This window comes from Sinocyclocheilus grahami, unplaced genomic scaffold (assembly GCF_001515645.1).
Source record: "Sinocyclocheilus grahami isolate Dianchi unplaced genomic scaffold, SAMN03320097.WGS_v1.1 scaffold1460.1, whole genome shotgun sequence".
In the NCBI taxonomy this organism is placed as follows: Eukaryota; Metazoa; Chordata; class Actinopteri; order Cypriniformes; family Cyprinidae; genus Sinocyclocheilus; species Sinocyclocheilus grahami.
In genome coordinates this window covers 167,174-183,771 of record NW_015506639.1, presented here as the reverse complement: position 1 = coordinate 183,771, position 16,598 = coordinate 167,174, and the positions used below count along the sequence as shown (strand labels likewise).

The following is a 16,598-nucleotide window of genomic DNA, read 5'->3' as shown; positions in this document are numbered from 1 at the left end:
GCGTGACTGACAGCAGCGCAACAGATTCCTTTTGGCAGCTAGGAGGCGCATGTGGCTCGCGCTTGGGAACCAAATCGGACAAAGCTCCAAAGACAACACATTGCAAGATGACGGTAGTACAGAGCCTGGTTTGTGTGTGCAGTCGATATATTAAGATGCATTATGTACCAATATAAATTGTAAAAAATAATTTAAAAATATTTATGGTGAATGAAAACATTTTTTGTCTAAAATGTGAGACATGTGAAATGAGATGCACATATACTGGTTTGCCACTTTTTCACTTTTTAACTGTACATTTCAAATCAAATTAATTTAACAATGAAGTGATTTAGTTAAAAAGTAAAGGATACAAAATGCACTTGTACATTATACAAATGATAATAATATGTATGGAATTGTGTATAGATACATGTATTTATAAATGCAATATTAAAAAAAACACAATTTACACGTATACACATTAAAACGTTATGCATGGTCTCATGTTGATATACAAAGGGGTGTTTGATTGTTTTTCTTTTTTTTCCCCTCCACAACTTGATCGTTCTTCTCTCTGACTCATACGAACTCATCAGCCATTCAATCATGGCCAGAAATCCCGCAGCTCTGACCAGGGGCGTGTCTATCCGCTACCAGGAGGCTTAACTGACGTAGCGCAAAGCCAATTAAGTTTGAGCTCTGCTGGTGACGGGTGCTCCCATTGGTTGGCGAGGGGAGGGTGCTGCGGGAAAACCGAACAGCTAAGCGTTGATGCTTCAGTGCTGTGCCAGTGGACCCCGTAGGAGCGGACCAGAAATTGTGGGACTTTTCAGATATCAGAGACTGTAGCACTAATATAAAATTAATTTGTTGCATTAACTCTGTGGATTATGATATTGTGTTTTATCACACGCCAACTGATATCTCTTAATATCAGTGTCAGTTTAATGTTGTAATGTTCACTTGTGCCAGAAATCTGCTGCGATTCTAAAGCTTGTTCGTGGAGGGAATCGCCTTGGGAAATCGGTCCTGTGTAAACCAGCACGCAGACAGCATGGTTTTTGGCTGACATCCCCGTTTAAGGAAACATATTACCCTACAACCAAAGCCTTACGCAAGCCTGTGCGCCTTACCTTGGAGAAGAGGGTGATGGTTTTGCTGCGTGCTCCGCGGAGATAAAATATTCCAAGTGTCCTTTCCGTAGTGGAGATGTTTGTGATTTTGCTCCTGCTGTGTCTAGCGGATGGTGTAGTTTCGCAGATACGTTACTCTGTGCCAGAGGAAGCAGAGCATGGCACGTTTGTGGGGAATATCGCAGAGGATTTGGGACTGGACCTTACAAAACTTTCATCTCGCCGCTTTCAGGTGGTGCCCAGCTCGCGGACGCCATACCTGGAAGTAAACTTGGAGAACGGGGTGCTTTTCGTTAACGAGAAAATCGACCGGGAGCGCATCTGTAAGCAGACCGCCAGCTGTTTGCTTCACCTGGAGGTGTTCCTGGAGAACCCACTCGAGCTCTTTCGTGTGGAGATAGAGGTGGTGGACATCAACGACAACCCGCCGAGCTTTCCGGAGACAGACATCACCGTGGAAATATCCGAGAGCGCGACCCCGGGTACGCGCTTCCCGTTGGAGAGCGCCTTTGATCCGGATGTCGGTAGTAACGCATTGCGCACGTACGACATCACCAACAACAACTATTTCTACCTAGACGTGCAAACACAGACTGACGGCAACAAATTCGCAGAGCTGGTTTTAGAAAAGCCACTTGATCGGGAACAGCAGGCGTTGCACCGTTACGTCCTCACGGCCGTGGACGGCGGCCAGCCTCCTCGGACAGGTACAGCTCTGCTTGTGGTCAGAGTGCTCGACTCCAACGACAACGTCCCCGTGTTTGATCAGCCGGTGTACTCGGTTAACCTGGCCGAGAACGCGCCCGTGGGCACGCTCATCATCCAGCTGAACGCGACCGACTCAGACGAGGGCCCGAACGGAGAGGTAATTTACTCGTTCAGCAACCACATCTCAAGCAGGATCAAGGAACTGTTCGATATCGATGCCCGAACGGGCCGTATAGAGGTCAGAGGTGAGGTGGACTTTGAGGAGAGCAGCCTGTATCAGATTTACGTGCAAGCGAAAGACATGGGACCTAATGCCGTGCCCGCGCACTGTAAAGTTTTGGTCAAAGTGACGGACGTGAACGACAACGCACCGGAGATCATCTTCAGCACCGTCACGGAGTCAGTGAGCGAAAACGCAGCCACGGGCACCGTCATCGCGCTGCTCAGCGTCACAGATAAAGACTCTGAAGACAACGGCCAGACGCATGTGGAGATTCTCGGAGATGTTCCTTTTAAACTCAAAACCTCTTTCAGAAATTATTACACTATTGTGACTGACGGTCCTCTCAACCGAGAGACTGTAGAGGCGTACACAGTCGCCGTTGTTGCGAGAGATAAAGGGATTCCATCTCTGACTACCAGCAAATCAATCAAAGTGCACGTGTCTGACGAGAACGACAACGCGCCAACGTTTACGCAGCCCATTTATGACGTGTATGTGACCGAAAACAACGTCCCCGGTGCTTACATCTACGCTGCCAGTGCCGTCGACCCTGATGTCGGACAGAATGCTTATATAACTTACTCCATAGTGGAGTGTGAAATCCAGGGCATGTCTGTGGTCACGTATGTGTCCATCAACTCGGAGAATGGGTATCTGTACGCCCTCAGATCGTTTGATTATGAGCAACTAAAAGACTTCAGCTTCATGGTTCAAGCCAGAGACTCAGGCAGCCCCGAGCTGTGGTCCAACGCCACAGTGAACGTCATTATAGTTGATCAGAACGATAACGCGCCGTCTGTGATTGCGCCTCTTGGAAAAAATGGCACTGCGCGGGAGCCTTTGCCGCGCTCTGCCGAGCCAGGTTACCTAGTTTCGCGCATTGTCGCCATGGATGCAGATGATGGAGAGAACGCGCGCTTGTCATACAGTATACAGAGAGGCAACGAGAATGGGATGTTCCGAATGGACTGGCGCACCGGGGAGTTGCGCACGGCCCGCCGGGTGTCAGTCAAACGAGACCCGCAACAGCTATATGAGCTGCTGATTGAGGTAAGGGATCACGGGCAGCCTCCTATGTCGTGCAGCGCGGTGGTGCAGGTGACACTAGTGGACAGTCTCGTGGAGGGCCACAGTGGAGAGCGCGGCACGGCAAAGGCCAAAGACGCGTCTCTGGACTTGACGCTCATCCTCATCATCGCGCTCGGCTCCGTTTCCTTCATCTTCCTCCTTGCTATGATTGTGCTGGCGGTGCGCTGTCAGAAGGACAAAAAGCTGAAAATCTACAGCACCTGCCTGGCGAGCGACTGCTGCTGCCTGGTGGGCTGCGGATCGTGCGGGTCAGGTGGCTGCTGCGGTCGTCAGGCTCGGGCCGCCCGTAAAAAGAAGAAACTAAGCAAGTCAGACATCATGCTGGTCCAAAGCACCAACACAGCCAACGTGAGCGTGGCGAGCGCCGCACAGGTGCCCGTGGAGGAGTCAGGGAGCTTCGGCTCGCTTCATCAAAGTCAGAACTACTGCTACCAGGTCTGTCTGACTCCGGAATCGGCCAAAACGGACCTCATGTTCCTGAAGGCCTGCAGCCCGTCGCGCAGCAACGACACCGAGCACAACCCGTGCGGAGCCATAGTGACCGGCTATACGGACCAACAGCAGCCGGACATCATATCCAACGGCAGCCTGCTCTCCAGTGAGGTACAAGCACTTACTCAGAGAATATTATTAGCTGCCAAAAAAATGTTTTAAAATGATTTATTAGGATTCCGTATTTATTCATTTATTTTTATTTTGAATAATGGCACTCAGAAAGCAAGTCTAGCTCTTTTATTTAGCTATACTGTATCTCGACAGTGTAAAATCAGAATCAGAATCGCCAAGTGAGCGTAAACAAATAAGGACTTTGTTGTGGTTTCCAGGAGCTCTGCGTACAAACATACATAGCACAAGAGAACAGAAAAAATTTTTTTTAAATAAAATTATAGACTTTAATTATTCCACATTATGTGAATATGTCAGTCATTATTTTGAAATCGTTTTTGCTATTTTACATTTGAATTATAGTTATTGTTTTATATTTCAAATTAAATATACATTTAGTGACTTAAAACAGCTAAGAATAAAGCAAAATAATCTTCCTCTCAAGACTAGTGAGCTCTGAAAACAAACAGGTTGATAACTGGTTGCTAGCAGACTTACATAAGCAGCATTAATCTGTTCTACTTTTATTAGTAGTAGTAGTACTAGTATTATTAGTATTAGTATTAGTATATTTTATATGGCATACACTGTGGAATTACCCACATTAGAGCGTAAACATAGTGAGTCACTGAAGTGATAGATTTGCATGTTTGTGAAAAGCTCTCCGGGTTATAGGTCATTAGATATGCCAGTCACGGTGTTGCAGAGCCTCACAAGAACAAAGATCTGTCTATAGTTGCAGAGCCTAATGATTTTGCCTGCCCATAAAGTTTCTGTAATGCCCCATAGTGAGCGAAGCTTGAATTCTGACCTGCATTATTATTATTATTATTATTATTATTTTTTTTTTTTTAATTACTATTATACATTGTTCTTGGGCCTGTTTCAAATCAATACCTCTCTTGCAGACAAAACACCAGAGAGCAGAGCTCAGTTATTTGGTAGACCGACCAAGGCGTGTTAACAGGTGAGTATTTAACCTAACTGACCTTACACTTATTTGCCCCCTAAAACTTTATGAAAGGACTTTATTTTTTCCTTATATGATAAGTCTATGAACATCTGAATAAAACCGGCATGAGCATATATGAGACAATTTCAAGGCTGAGCGGTACATTTGTGGTTATATAAGAGTCATGTGGCATAGCGGTCGACTCAAACCCTCTCTCCACCCTCAGCTCTGCATTCCAGGAGGCAGATATCGTGAGCTCAAAAGACAGCGGCCATGGAGACAGCGAGCAGGGAGACAGCGACCATGATGCCATGCATCGCGGACATTCCTCTGGTATGGTTATACAATTCAGTTTCTATTTCTCTCTCGTTTTGATGTTGATTATCAGATGAGCTGCTAGTCAGGCTGAGTTTGTAGAGATGTGGGTTTAAAGTTTTTTTTTTTTTTTTTTACTTTTGAGATAGACATGCTGGATGAACGATGGCAGAATAGTTTAAATAGTTTGATTGGGTTTCATCCTCACGCAATCAGAACAAAGCTCCTGATCAAGGCATGTCACAGCCTTTCGGATCTATGAGGATCCTGGCATAAATATTTTAGGCCAGTGGGCCTCTGGGTATGGATGCGTGAACACATCCCGGGAACAACAGCCATAGTGGATAATATAATCCAATTGTTTATGAATACATCCCCATAATAGGGATTTACTTCAGTGGTACTATCTCGCTTTCACCCACGTCTCCAAAGACATGATGGAATTTAGATCAATCCAGGCGGTCTGTCATAGACTCTGTGGGAATGGGACCAAATAGGTTGAGCAGCAAACAAACAACCGATTCATTGGCTGAGTGCGACCCCCTCCCCAAACTCCCCTTCCACCCTAATCCCTCTGCCCGCATTCCACTGACGGAGGACACTACTTGTCCACACCTTCATAAGACCACATGTGGCGCTTTGCAAATTAGATTTGACTGTATGCTGCAATGGAAACGGTGCTTTGTTACTAAATGACTCTTCGCTTCAAGTGCATTGTGAAGTTGACTGTATAATGTAATTATGACATAGTTGGACACAAATGAATACAACCAAAAAGTTGCATATTATTATCATTAATTTATTTTTGGTTGAGCATATGTCCTCTGTTGTTATTATAGAGCACCATATGCTGTGGCTGGACTGCTTCAACTCTCATTTAGCTTATTTTTGCTCAGTTAAATATTAGATAAAAATCAAGACTTTTTTTCCATACAAGGTCAGCTAGCCCATCTGCCTTTGTTGTCACAGGCCATCAAAGAACACTTGCCTTAAAGATACAGCTCTATAATGTAAAAAAAGTTTTTTTCCCCCCATTTGCGAGCATGTTGTCCCCACTAAAATTAATTGTTTTGCTGCATGCTATCTTCTTTAATTAAGATAATTGAAAGCACCGCTTGGTATGCAGACTTGGAGAGCGTTCAGAATCGTGCATTGTTCATTTTAATGAGAATTCACTAGAAACTGCCTTCATCCTTAAACATAGTGAGTCACTGAAATGATAGATTTGCATGTTTGTGAAAAGCTCCCTGGGTTATAGGTCATTAGATATGCCAGTCACGGTGTTGCAGAGCCTCACAAGAACAAAGATCCATCTATAGTTGAATTCTGCTGAATAGCAGCAGAGCCTAATGATTTTGACTGACCATAAAGTTCCTGCAATGCCCCCAGTGAGCAAAACCTGAATTTTGACCTGTGTTATTTATTTATTTTTTAAATTAATATTATTTAATTACTATTATGCATTGTTGTTGGGCCTGTTTCAAATCAATACCTCTCTTGCAGACAAAACACCAGAGAGCAGAGCTCAGTTATTTGGTAGACCGACCAAGGCGTGTTAACAGGTGAGTATTTAACCTAACTGACCTTACACTTATTTGCCCCCTAAAACTTTATGAAAGGACTTTATTTTTTCCTTATATGATAAGTCTATGAACATCTGAATAAAACCGGCATGAGCATATATGAGACAATTTCAAGGCTGAGCGGTACATTTGTGGTTATATAAGAGTCATGTGGCATAGCGGTCGACTCAAACCCTCTCTCCACCCTCAGCTCTGCATTCCAGGAGGCAGATATCGTGAGCTCAAAAGACAGCGGCCATGGAGACAGCGAGCAGGGAGACAGCGACCATGATGCCATGCATCGCGGACATTCCTCTGGTATGGTTATACAATTCAGTTTCTATTTCTCTCTCGTTTTGATGTTGATTATCAGATGAGCTGCTAGTCAGGCTGAGTTTGTAGAGATGTGGGTTTAAAGTTTTTTTTTTTTTTTTTTACTTTTGAGATAGACATGCTGGATGAACGATGGCAGAATAGTTTAAATAGTTTGATTGGGTTTCATCCTCACGCAATCAGAACAAAGCTCCTGATCAAGGCATGTCACAGCCTTTCGGATCTATGAGGATCCTGGCATAAATATTTTAGGCCAGTGGGCCTCTGGGTATGGATGCGTGAACACATCCCGGGAACAACAGCCATAGTGGATAATATAATCCAATTGTTTATGAATACATCCCCATAATAGGGATTTACTTCAGTGGTACTATCTCGCTTTCACCCACGTCTCCAAAGACATGATGGAATTTAGATCAATCCAGGCGGTCTGTCATAGACTCTGTGGGAATGGGACCAAATAGGTTGAGCAGCAAACAAACAACCGATTCATTGGCTGAGTGCGACCCCCTCCCCAAACTCCCCTTCCACCCTAATCCCTCTGCCCGCATTCCACTGACGGAGGACACTACTTGTCCACACCTTCATAAGACCACATGTGGCGCTTTGCAAATTAGATTTGACTGTATGCTGCAATGGAAACGGTGCTTTGTTACTAAATGACTCTTCGCTTCAAGTGCATTGTGAAGTTGACTGTATAATGTAATTATGACATAGTTGGACACAAATGAATACAACCAAAAAGTTGCATATTATTATCATTAATTTATTTTTGGTTGAGCATATGTCCTCTGTTGTTATTATAGAGCACCATATGCTGTGGCTGGACTGCTTCAACTCTCATTTAGCTTATTTTTGCTCAGTTAAATATTAGATAAAAATCAAGACTTTTTTTCCATACAAGGTCAGCTAGCCCATCTGCCTTTGTTGTCACAGGCCATCAAAGAACACTTGCCTTAAAGATACAGCTCTATAATGTAAAAAAAGTTTTTTTCCCCCCATTTGCGAGCATGTTGTCCCCACTAAAATTAATTGTTTTGCTGCATGCTATCTTCTTTAATTAAGATAATTGAAAGCACCGCTTGGTATGCAGACTTGGAGAGCGTTCAGAATCGTGCATTGTTCATTTTAATGAGAATTCACTAGAAACTGCCTTCATCCATTCAAGTCTCTTTCAGACATTTTGTTTCTTAACCAGCTGCTGTTTTATGGGCTTTTTGAAAGAGGAAATTTTAGTCAGCCGAAAGCTTAAAGTGTCACAATGCAGGCACATCCCGATCTAGTCATCTCTGCTAGATTAAAAACAGGCCGAGATAAGCATTGCTTAATTTCTCTCTAATGCATAAGAATGCATCTGTAATACATAGTGGATAACTTCAGAGCTTCTCTGATGCAGTGACACACCTGAATCATTTCATTCCAGTTTAATTTCTTTTATCCTGAGGAACTGCCACGTTGCAACAGAATCCCTCATTTGGGGTGCAGGTCATGTTCAGAATTCAGAAACAGCTCACTGATCAGTAATTTATTTTCAGCCTGATGCATACCAATTAGCAAATGAAGGTTATTATCAGATCTAATGCTTTGCAAGGCTTCTGCTCAGAAAGCAGCATAGCAGATATAGAGAAAAGGAGATGTTTCAAAGGATCATTTCATTTACAGTCCATTGCTATATTTTTTTTAAAAATCTATAATTATTTTTATCTCTCTCTTTCTCTCACTTTTTCATGCACAGGGTAAAGCATCATGAAAAAGTGATGTAGAGTTTCAAACAACTTGTGCAAAACTACACATTTCCAGTGTTTTCTTTTTTGGTGAAATTGCTTGTGGTGTTCTTCTGGTCTTCTGTTGCAGGGAGACCCTGTTTAAACATCATATTAATATCCGCCTCTGATCATTGCCTTTTTCACCTGCTATTTACATGCATCTCAAATGTGGCTTCTATAAGCGTTCATGATTTTGAGATGAGGGTCTCTGATTTTTTTGACAACATAACATCACTTATTATGTCAGCGTGTAACTGCCAAAATTCAAAAATGTTTTCATTCGAAAGCATTACAAAATCTAACTGACCCCAGACTTTTGAATGATAGTGTAGTGTTATAACTTATTTTATAATGTTGTTTAAATGTTAATCTTATATGTAATGTTTTAAATATAAAACGTTTTGAACTGAATTCTAGAATAATGTAGTGGAGCACCTGCTTTAACTGGCAAAGATTAAAACCTTTGTAACCCTTTTTCTTACAATTCGAATGTGACTGAAGTGGACCAATCCCAAAACATTCTGAACCCCATTTAAATTTGTAGTAGCATCGGGTTACCTGAAATGGAAATTAATACAAGGTATAAAAAGCATGCATTTTTCAACCAGAGAATGCAGAGCATTGCATTTTCATCAGGTTTGACTCTTTCTTGTAATATTGAACCACAAGTCAAAACAATATAATTACTTTTCCAGTTTTTCAACTAAAAAAAAGGACACCGGTTGAGTACAGAGAGCAGTTAATTTCAGAAAATGTCAGGAAATATCAAGATGTCTCTGTGCGATTACACAATGAGGAAGTGTCTTATCGCACACTCTCTAAATATCAAACTCTTTCTCTCGCTCGCTCTCTCACCTTCTTTGTATGTCAGAATTATACACAAAGATCCTTTGTTCACAGTCTCTTATAAAAACGAGACTATTGTAATAGATAGCTTTCAGATTTAATGTCTAAACTACTTGTTGTTGCCTAGTTGATCTTATACTTGGGTCTGTAATTAGGAGAGTCTTACCAAGCCCAGGCCTAAGTAAAATGTTTGCATGTAGCTCCGAAGGACGCTAATCCTCTTTTAAAGCAGAAACCCAAAGTCTGTGTATGCTGACCTGTCTTCTGTCTGAAGGGCTAGTCTGAGGATTAGCTAAGAACATCCCCCCACACACCACTGACTCTGCTCCATACCTTCAACATCTCCGCTTAGCGCTGCTTTGAAAATGGCACTTCATTAATCCTCCAGCTGTAATTACTGACTGTTTTAGACATGGGGTTTTTAGACACAGGAGCCGAAAGGGGATTTAAAAATGCTCACCTCTCTCTTCTTCTCAGATGCACATAGTCAAAACAGCATGGCTTACACCTGCTGGGGTGCTGGTGGGGGTAAAAGGCGTTGTGCAACTGTCACATGCAAAAGGATAGTTTCCCTCACATTGGCTTTAGCTGTAATGCTTTTGTAGCACTAGCTTCTCTGCTTTGTGATTTGTGAGGTCATTCATCATTGGATATTTGCAGCAGGCTGCGTGAATTACATGCCGCTAATCAAAATACATTTTCAAAGAGGCTTGTGCTCAACCTGATGAGGTAGGCCTAACATTGGATGTGAAGCTTGGCTCCCAAGGCCTGGAAAATGGAAAAAATGTTAGATTATATTATATTAGATTCTTTATTGTCATTGTACAAACGTACAACAAAATTATGGTGCACTCAAGGACCTAACTCAATATATGTAAAATAAGTACATACATACATACTTTCATCCATTCATCCACACTCACATTCTACACATCAAGCATCCTCTGCATTCTTACTATACACTAATTGCCAACATATACAGTTAGCAGAATAGTTAAAAGTGCATATTACAAACTACTGTATTGTAGTTGGAGGGTGTGTTTTCAGGTCAGAGTTAGTAATAGCTTTAGAATAAAAGCTGTTCAAGAATCTTGTGGTGCATGATTCGAGTATTTTTTTTTTTGTAATTATATATATATACAGTATATATTTTTTATTTATTTATTTATTTATTTGAGGCTTGTGCTAAACCTCTGAGAAAGATGTTGTAGGAAAATGATATATTTATTTAGTTAAAGCAATTTTAATTATTTAGATATATAAATATTTTATATCAAGAATTTAATTTATTATAATAAAATTTGTCCTGCATATTCCAAAGCCTTTTAGCACCCATTGAATCGTGTGTTTTTTCTTTTTTAAGGTGACGTAATATTTTATTGTGTCTCCTATTCTTTTTGTTCCTTTAATTGAGACTACGAGAAAGAGACAAAGGAGTAAAAGGGGTTATGACCTTTATAATATATCCCTTCATCTTGTAGCTGGGCAGAAGAGTAGGAAAGCGAACAGAGGTTTGGGTTTATCTCCAAGCTTGGTGTCTGAGAGAGTTTACCTTTGATGTTAAATAGAAAGAGAGGCCGCAAGAAGAGATTACAGCATTGACTCCATCCACTCACTGTGTGTATGTTCTCTGCACATGCTTTGATCAGGGTAATTTGTAATTTAAAAGTAACTAAAAAGGGAAAAAAGGAGCAGGACACAATCTTTTCATGATTAGCCCGTCAAGTGCCAAATACATTTCATGCTTAGAGCTTCTAATGTTTTCAAAGTGAATGACATGTATTACATTTCATTTGGATTTGTATAATGCTTGATTAAGTCTAAAAAAGAATGCGGCATAACTCGTTCTGATTGGTTGAATTAATGCAGAATGTGATGGTTCTTTTATCTATGAGAGGAGACATTGAGGGTGCGTTATATCTTACATGAACTGCGTACACTCGGTTTGTTTTATTTGTTTATGTTTGTCCGTCTTGTTTTAATGCACTTGCATGCTTCCAGTGCAATTGGGAGCAGATTCTCGGTCTCATCCTCCCACATGGACAATTAAACACAAGCTAACCCATCTCTCTGTTCTCTCTCATAGGAGCAGACCTGTTCTCCAACTGCACAGAAGAGTGCAAAGCCCTCGGCCATTCAGATCGCTGCTGGATGCCAAGTTTCGTGCCTACCGAGGCACGACAGGGCGCCGATTACCGCAGCAACCTGCACGTGCCGGGCATGGACTCTGTGCCCGACTCTGAGGTATTTGAGGGTGAGACGTTGGCGGGCGATCAGTCATTCTCAACCTTTGGCAAAGAGACGCCACACCACCCCAACCAGATGCACCAACACCAACATCAACACCATCAACACCACCTCAATGCTTCCACGCTAGAGAGGAAAGAGTTCGATGCACTTCTGTGTAACTCTCGCATGCCTTACAAAGCCACCTGTCTGTGTGAGTATCTCAAAGAGAGAGCACTTTCCTCTCTCTTGATCTGACCCGAAAAAAGTTTCCAAATTCAAGGCCTCTAGCGTGAAGTGCTGCTGAATTCTCCTCTAAGAACTCTAAGCCCTCACACTTCTGCTTTCTTTTACCCATCAACATCTATCCATCCTTCATCTACTCTTCATCTACTGGTTCCTGGTGTACACTCTTAAAAAATAAATGCTCCAAAAGAAGCAAAAAGTATTGGAGAAAACATAACAGAATCTAACGTCTTTAAGGATTTATTTATTTTTTTTATCCTGTGGTTCTTTACAAAACCATCTACTGGTGCTTTAAAGCCCCCTGGAGGCCTGGACATTTTAAATGGAGGAATCAATATGCTGATCTTAAGAACCTTTAATGTAGTATCAATAACTATTTTAATCTTCAAAGAACCAAATAGAAAGAACCCTACCAAGTAAACAAAGATTTTCTTGATAGAAGCATTGAATAACCTTTATTTTTAAGAGTGTATTATTAGCTTTTTTCTTCATACATTTACTCACAGTCGAACAATGTTACCAGGGTTGTTAAAAAAAATCTGAATTGAAGAAGCCTTTTAATACATGATTGTGAATTTGAATCAAATTGGATACACCCACTGGAAATTTAATTGGGATTTAAATTAAAATGACAGGAAGTCATTCTAATCAATTCAACACAATTTCTATCGATCTATCTATCAAACTTCAAGACTTTTGAAACATTTCAAGCCAACATTTAAAATGTGTCTTGACCAACTTGGTTTTTCATTTTAAAAATTACAGTTGTATTAAATTGTTTGAAATTTCTACTTCCGTACATTCAAATTCAAAATCAGGAACTTAAAAAGCATTCTCAGTTGGGTTTAGAATGTTTCACAACCCTGATAATTTAATTATTTCAAACATTGTGCATGCTTTGAAACATGAAATTGCACTATGAAATCGTTCAGTTGTTTATAAATGCAGGGAATTAGGAAAGCTCTTGTGTCTAGTTTTGGGATTTTAATGCAATACAATGTTAGATCAAACATTAAAACATTCTCAGATATCTGACCATAGGCAAAGACCCACCAGAGATTGACAGAGATTGAAGCCTAAAATGAACTTGTAAAACACAAAGATAAAAGAAAGGAAGAAACTCCCTATTGTTTTGTACACAGGCAGCACATTTATTGAGGCAGTGTTTTACTAGTCGTGCCAAACATCAGCTCAGAAGCTTGAAACCGGCACTCTCAAAAGGCCAGAGTTTATAAGGTTTAGACTGCCTGCTACTGTTTGTTGTGTTAGAGAGGATGAAGGTGGTAGTGGGATTGATTGAAATATTATTGACTGCTCTTGTTGTGTTGAAACCTTCAGACATCTGTGTCAGAAAGAATGCTCCGAGGCTGTGTGGGTGGTGCATTTTACTTTGAGGAAATAGTTTATGATTGTATGCCTATAGTTCCTCATCAAAGCGCCACTTTTGTATGGACCAGCCAAGGGTCTTTTAATAGCTAAGCACAACACTTTATGTAGTTTGCTGCCTAAAAAAACATACCTTTAATAAGCTTCCTTCTTTTTCCTTTTTTAGCGCGGAAAAGGATATGCTAGCTCTTTCCGAGTGGACATACCAGAGACGGCGTGATTTTGCACAATCAGTAAAACTAATGGAAAAGCGAAGAGCATCAAGTTTTCAGACTCTATTTCCAGAGCCGTTAGATGATCGTGTGTTCCCGAAGGCTTCCGGAGCCTCTAGGACCTCAACAAACTTGATGAAAGAGTCAGACTTGCAGAGCTAGATGCAAGGCCGAGCGGCAAGACAACGCGCTTCTCAGCAGGACTGAGACGGAGGACAAAACTAGACCGTTAAAATACACGGAGGATAGGAAGACAAGGAGAGAAACAAGAGGACAGCTATTCCTCTTGGCTTCTGCGTGTGCCTGTTTACAGCACTACTGTACATCGTAAAAAAATAAATAAATAAAAAGACAGTGTGAACTATGACGAGAACCACCAACGAAAAATACAAAAATGGAGATATATTCACTGAGCCCTTTAGTTATGTACACGCACACACACACACACCACTGAAAGCCAATTGTACAGGAAATTCATTTGTGCATTACAAATGCAATATTGTTCTTTTAGACATGACTGTTTTATATTCTGTGTGCGGCTGTGTGTGTGTGTGATAAGGTGTTTTCCCTAAATCTATTCCGAAAAAAAAAGCAACGGATTTCACGGAGAGATTTTTTTTCCGTCAGGGTTAAGTGTTTAACGTTGTGAGCAGGACAGCAGTGGCCTAAATCTTACTCTCTCAGACATTACGTAGGTTATATCACGTGTGAGAAGTCTTAACTGTACTCTTTTAAACTTCAAAATAAATATAAATCTATATCTTTAAATCTATCTATATATACTTTTTCTGAAAGTGCGGTCTTCATTTGCGCTGTTTTTTCCAGTGTAGTGTGTAAGGCTACTCAAGGGAGCTGTTAGCATCGCTAATCCACTTTACAGGGATCCTTAACATGACAGAAAGCCTTATCTCCAAACTTTTCATCCATTTTTTTTCACTTTTTGATATTGAGATTCATGTCTATAAATAAAAAGGGTCATACTATTCTAGATTTAAATACATGGCAGTTGTGTATTACTGTAGCTAACTACTGTTGGAAATTCGAGGCCAAATACGAAAAGGGCACACAGTGCAAAGCAAACACACACACTGATACTGATATTTACACACTTATGCATATGCTCACAAACACCTTAATTCCAGGAGGTGACAAATAAACTGAAAAATGTATACTTATGTCTTAGACTCCTGTGTTTTATTTTTAGACAGCTTTAGCTGAACTAATATGAATAGACAGTTCAACAATTAAGCCACATTCCTTAAAAATCGAATACTACATATAACATTCTTTTCTAATGAAATATGTAACGGAAAACGTCTCAGGTTACTTATGTAACCATGGTTCCCTGAGTAGGGAACGAGACACTGCGTCCTCTAGGGGTCGCTATGGGGAACGCCTCGTCGTGACCCGTGTCTGAAGCATACATTGAAAAAACACCAACTCGTTGGCCAAACAGAACAGTCAATGAAGACGAAGAAGAGAATGATGTGTAGCTCCCGGCGCCGATTTATACTGGAGTCGCACCGGTAGTGACGTCATGGCTGTCGCCGGCCAACGAGTTGGTGTTTTTTCAATGTATGCTTCAGACACGGGTCACGACGAGGCGTTCCCCATAGCGACCCCTAGAGGACGCAGTTCGAAGTTCCCATGAAAGGGAACCAGGTTCAGCTGTGGTTTTGTAGCTAAGGACATCTGAAAGTCTATTTTTGCACACATGGATGCAACCATTCAAATGAGCATTTAGTGCAATTTATTTGTTCAAAACAAATGCTATTTAGGTTTTATTAACAATGACAGTTAAAATATATTTTTGCACAAAAAATGGAGGGAAATGTGGACAAAGACATTTCATTCGCTTCTCATCTGCAAAGAGAACAAAATGTTATATATATATATATATATATACTCTCTCTCTCTCTCTCTCTCTCTCTCTATATATATATATATATCATCAAAGTTCAATTTAAAGCCAGTCGCACAGAACTAAACTTAATGCAGCACGAAACAAAGGACAAAAGCAATGTGATCATATCTAATTTTCCTTAAAATTGACTCCATTATGTTTGACCTCCACTCACATTAATCTCTTTCACAAACCGCAGGCTTTAATATCGAAACGGGAAAGCTGATGGAGGGACCTAAATACAGAAATCACTGGGCTATAATAAGAATAATTAAAGAAATAAAATAAATGACTTACAATTCCCCAAACAAGTCATACATTTCCCGGAGACGTGCTTTGGAGCAACTTTTAGTCACTCAAAGATGTTCGGTTAACTTTTTTAGCTTTACTGAAATAGATTCTTCTAACAGGATCTTATTTGTTTCGCAAGTAAAACAGAATGAGAAGGTGGGCCTCAAATGATGATGTGAAGGTGGGTGTTGGGTGTTGGGTGTTAAGTGACGCTTTTAGCAGAGGCCACCGCTGACAGACAGACTGAAGTTGAACAGAAAATCTGTCCTCATAAATATGCTAACAGGCCCAGCCCCTGTCAGACTCTTTTCTCTCACCTCTCTCACGCCTTTCCTCCATTCATCTCACCCCTCTTTTCCTTCCTCCTGCACACACCTCATCTCCTCTGACAGGTCAGCGCTCCATTTGTTCTTTCTGACTGATGACATCTATGAGAGCAACTTTTGTTCTTCTCCAAAGAGAGAGAGAAAGAAAAATAAGATCGTCTTCAGTGCTGGTTTGTCAAGGTGTTCCGTGTCTGTTCTCACTTCAAAATGCCTCTCTGTAGGGAATGTTTTGAAGATCTCTGCTGTGTGCATGCATGTGTGTGTGTGTGTGTGTGTGTGTGTGTGGCACTGCCAGATGTCTGATGTCTGAGGTGACAGTGAGACGTGGTGGAGGCTCATCAGACCCCTAGCAGTTCTCTGAGGGGCCTCGGGGGCCCCTGCCTAAGCGTCTGAAGTGACAAGGCGCCGAAAAAGCGATAAGCGGAGCAGGACAGGAATGTGAGCGCAGAGAGGCTGCAAATCCCAGGTGTGCTGTCTGTTACGTGGGAGCGGG

The 16,598-nt window shown here is 41.3% G+C and overlaps 1 protein-coding gene across 2 annotated transcripts; it reads left to right on the top strand.

Annotated features, from left to right (window-relative positions):
• Positions 1-766: 766 nt before the first annotated feature.
• LOC107570452 (protocadherin-10-like) lies at positions 767-14,724 on the top strand. Of its 2 annotated transcripts, none has more exons than XM_016256685.1 (5): positions 767-3,738; positions 4,650-4,708; positions 4,920-5,026; positions 11,602-11,759; positions 13,540-14,724. In XM_016256685.1, the coding sequence occupies exons 1-5, from the start codon at positions 1,192-1,194 to the stop codon at positions 13,591-13,593; spliced, it is 2,925 nt and encodes a 974-aa protein (XP_016112171.1). In that variant the 5' UTR covers positions 767-1,191; the 3' UTR covers positions 13,594-14,724. The 2 variants fall into 2 exon arrangements, with proteins under 2 accessions (XP_016112171.1, XP_016112170.1); XM_016256684.1 differs by having other exon boundaries at positions 11,602-11,955.
• The last annotated feature ends 1,874 nt before the right edge of the window (positions 14,725-16,598 follow it).

Bases quoted from the DNA above. Each gene is read 5' to 3' on its own strand.
- LOC107570452 (XM_016256684.1), top strand. From the start codon at position 1,192: ATGTTTGTGATTTTGCTCCTGCTGTGTCTAGCGGATGGTGTAGTTTCG. The intron at 4,709-4,919 runs GTGAGTATTTAA...CTCCACCCTCAG, and splicing joins CGACCAAGGCGTGTTAACAG to CTCTGCATTCCAGGAGGCAG. The intron at 5,027-11,601 runs GTATGGTTATAC...TCTCTCTCATAG, and splicing joins GCATCGCGGACATTCCTCTG to GAGCAGACCTGTTCTCCAAC.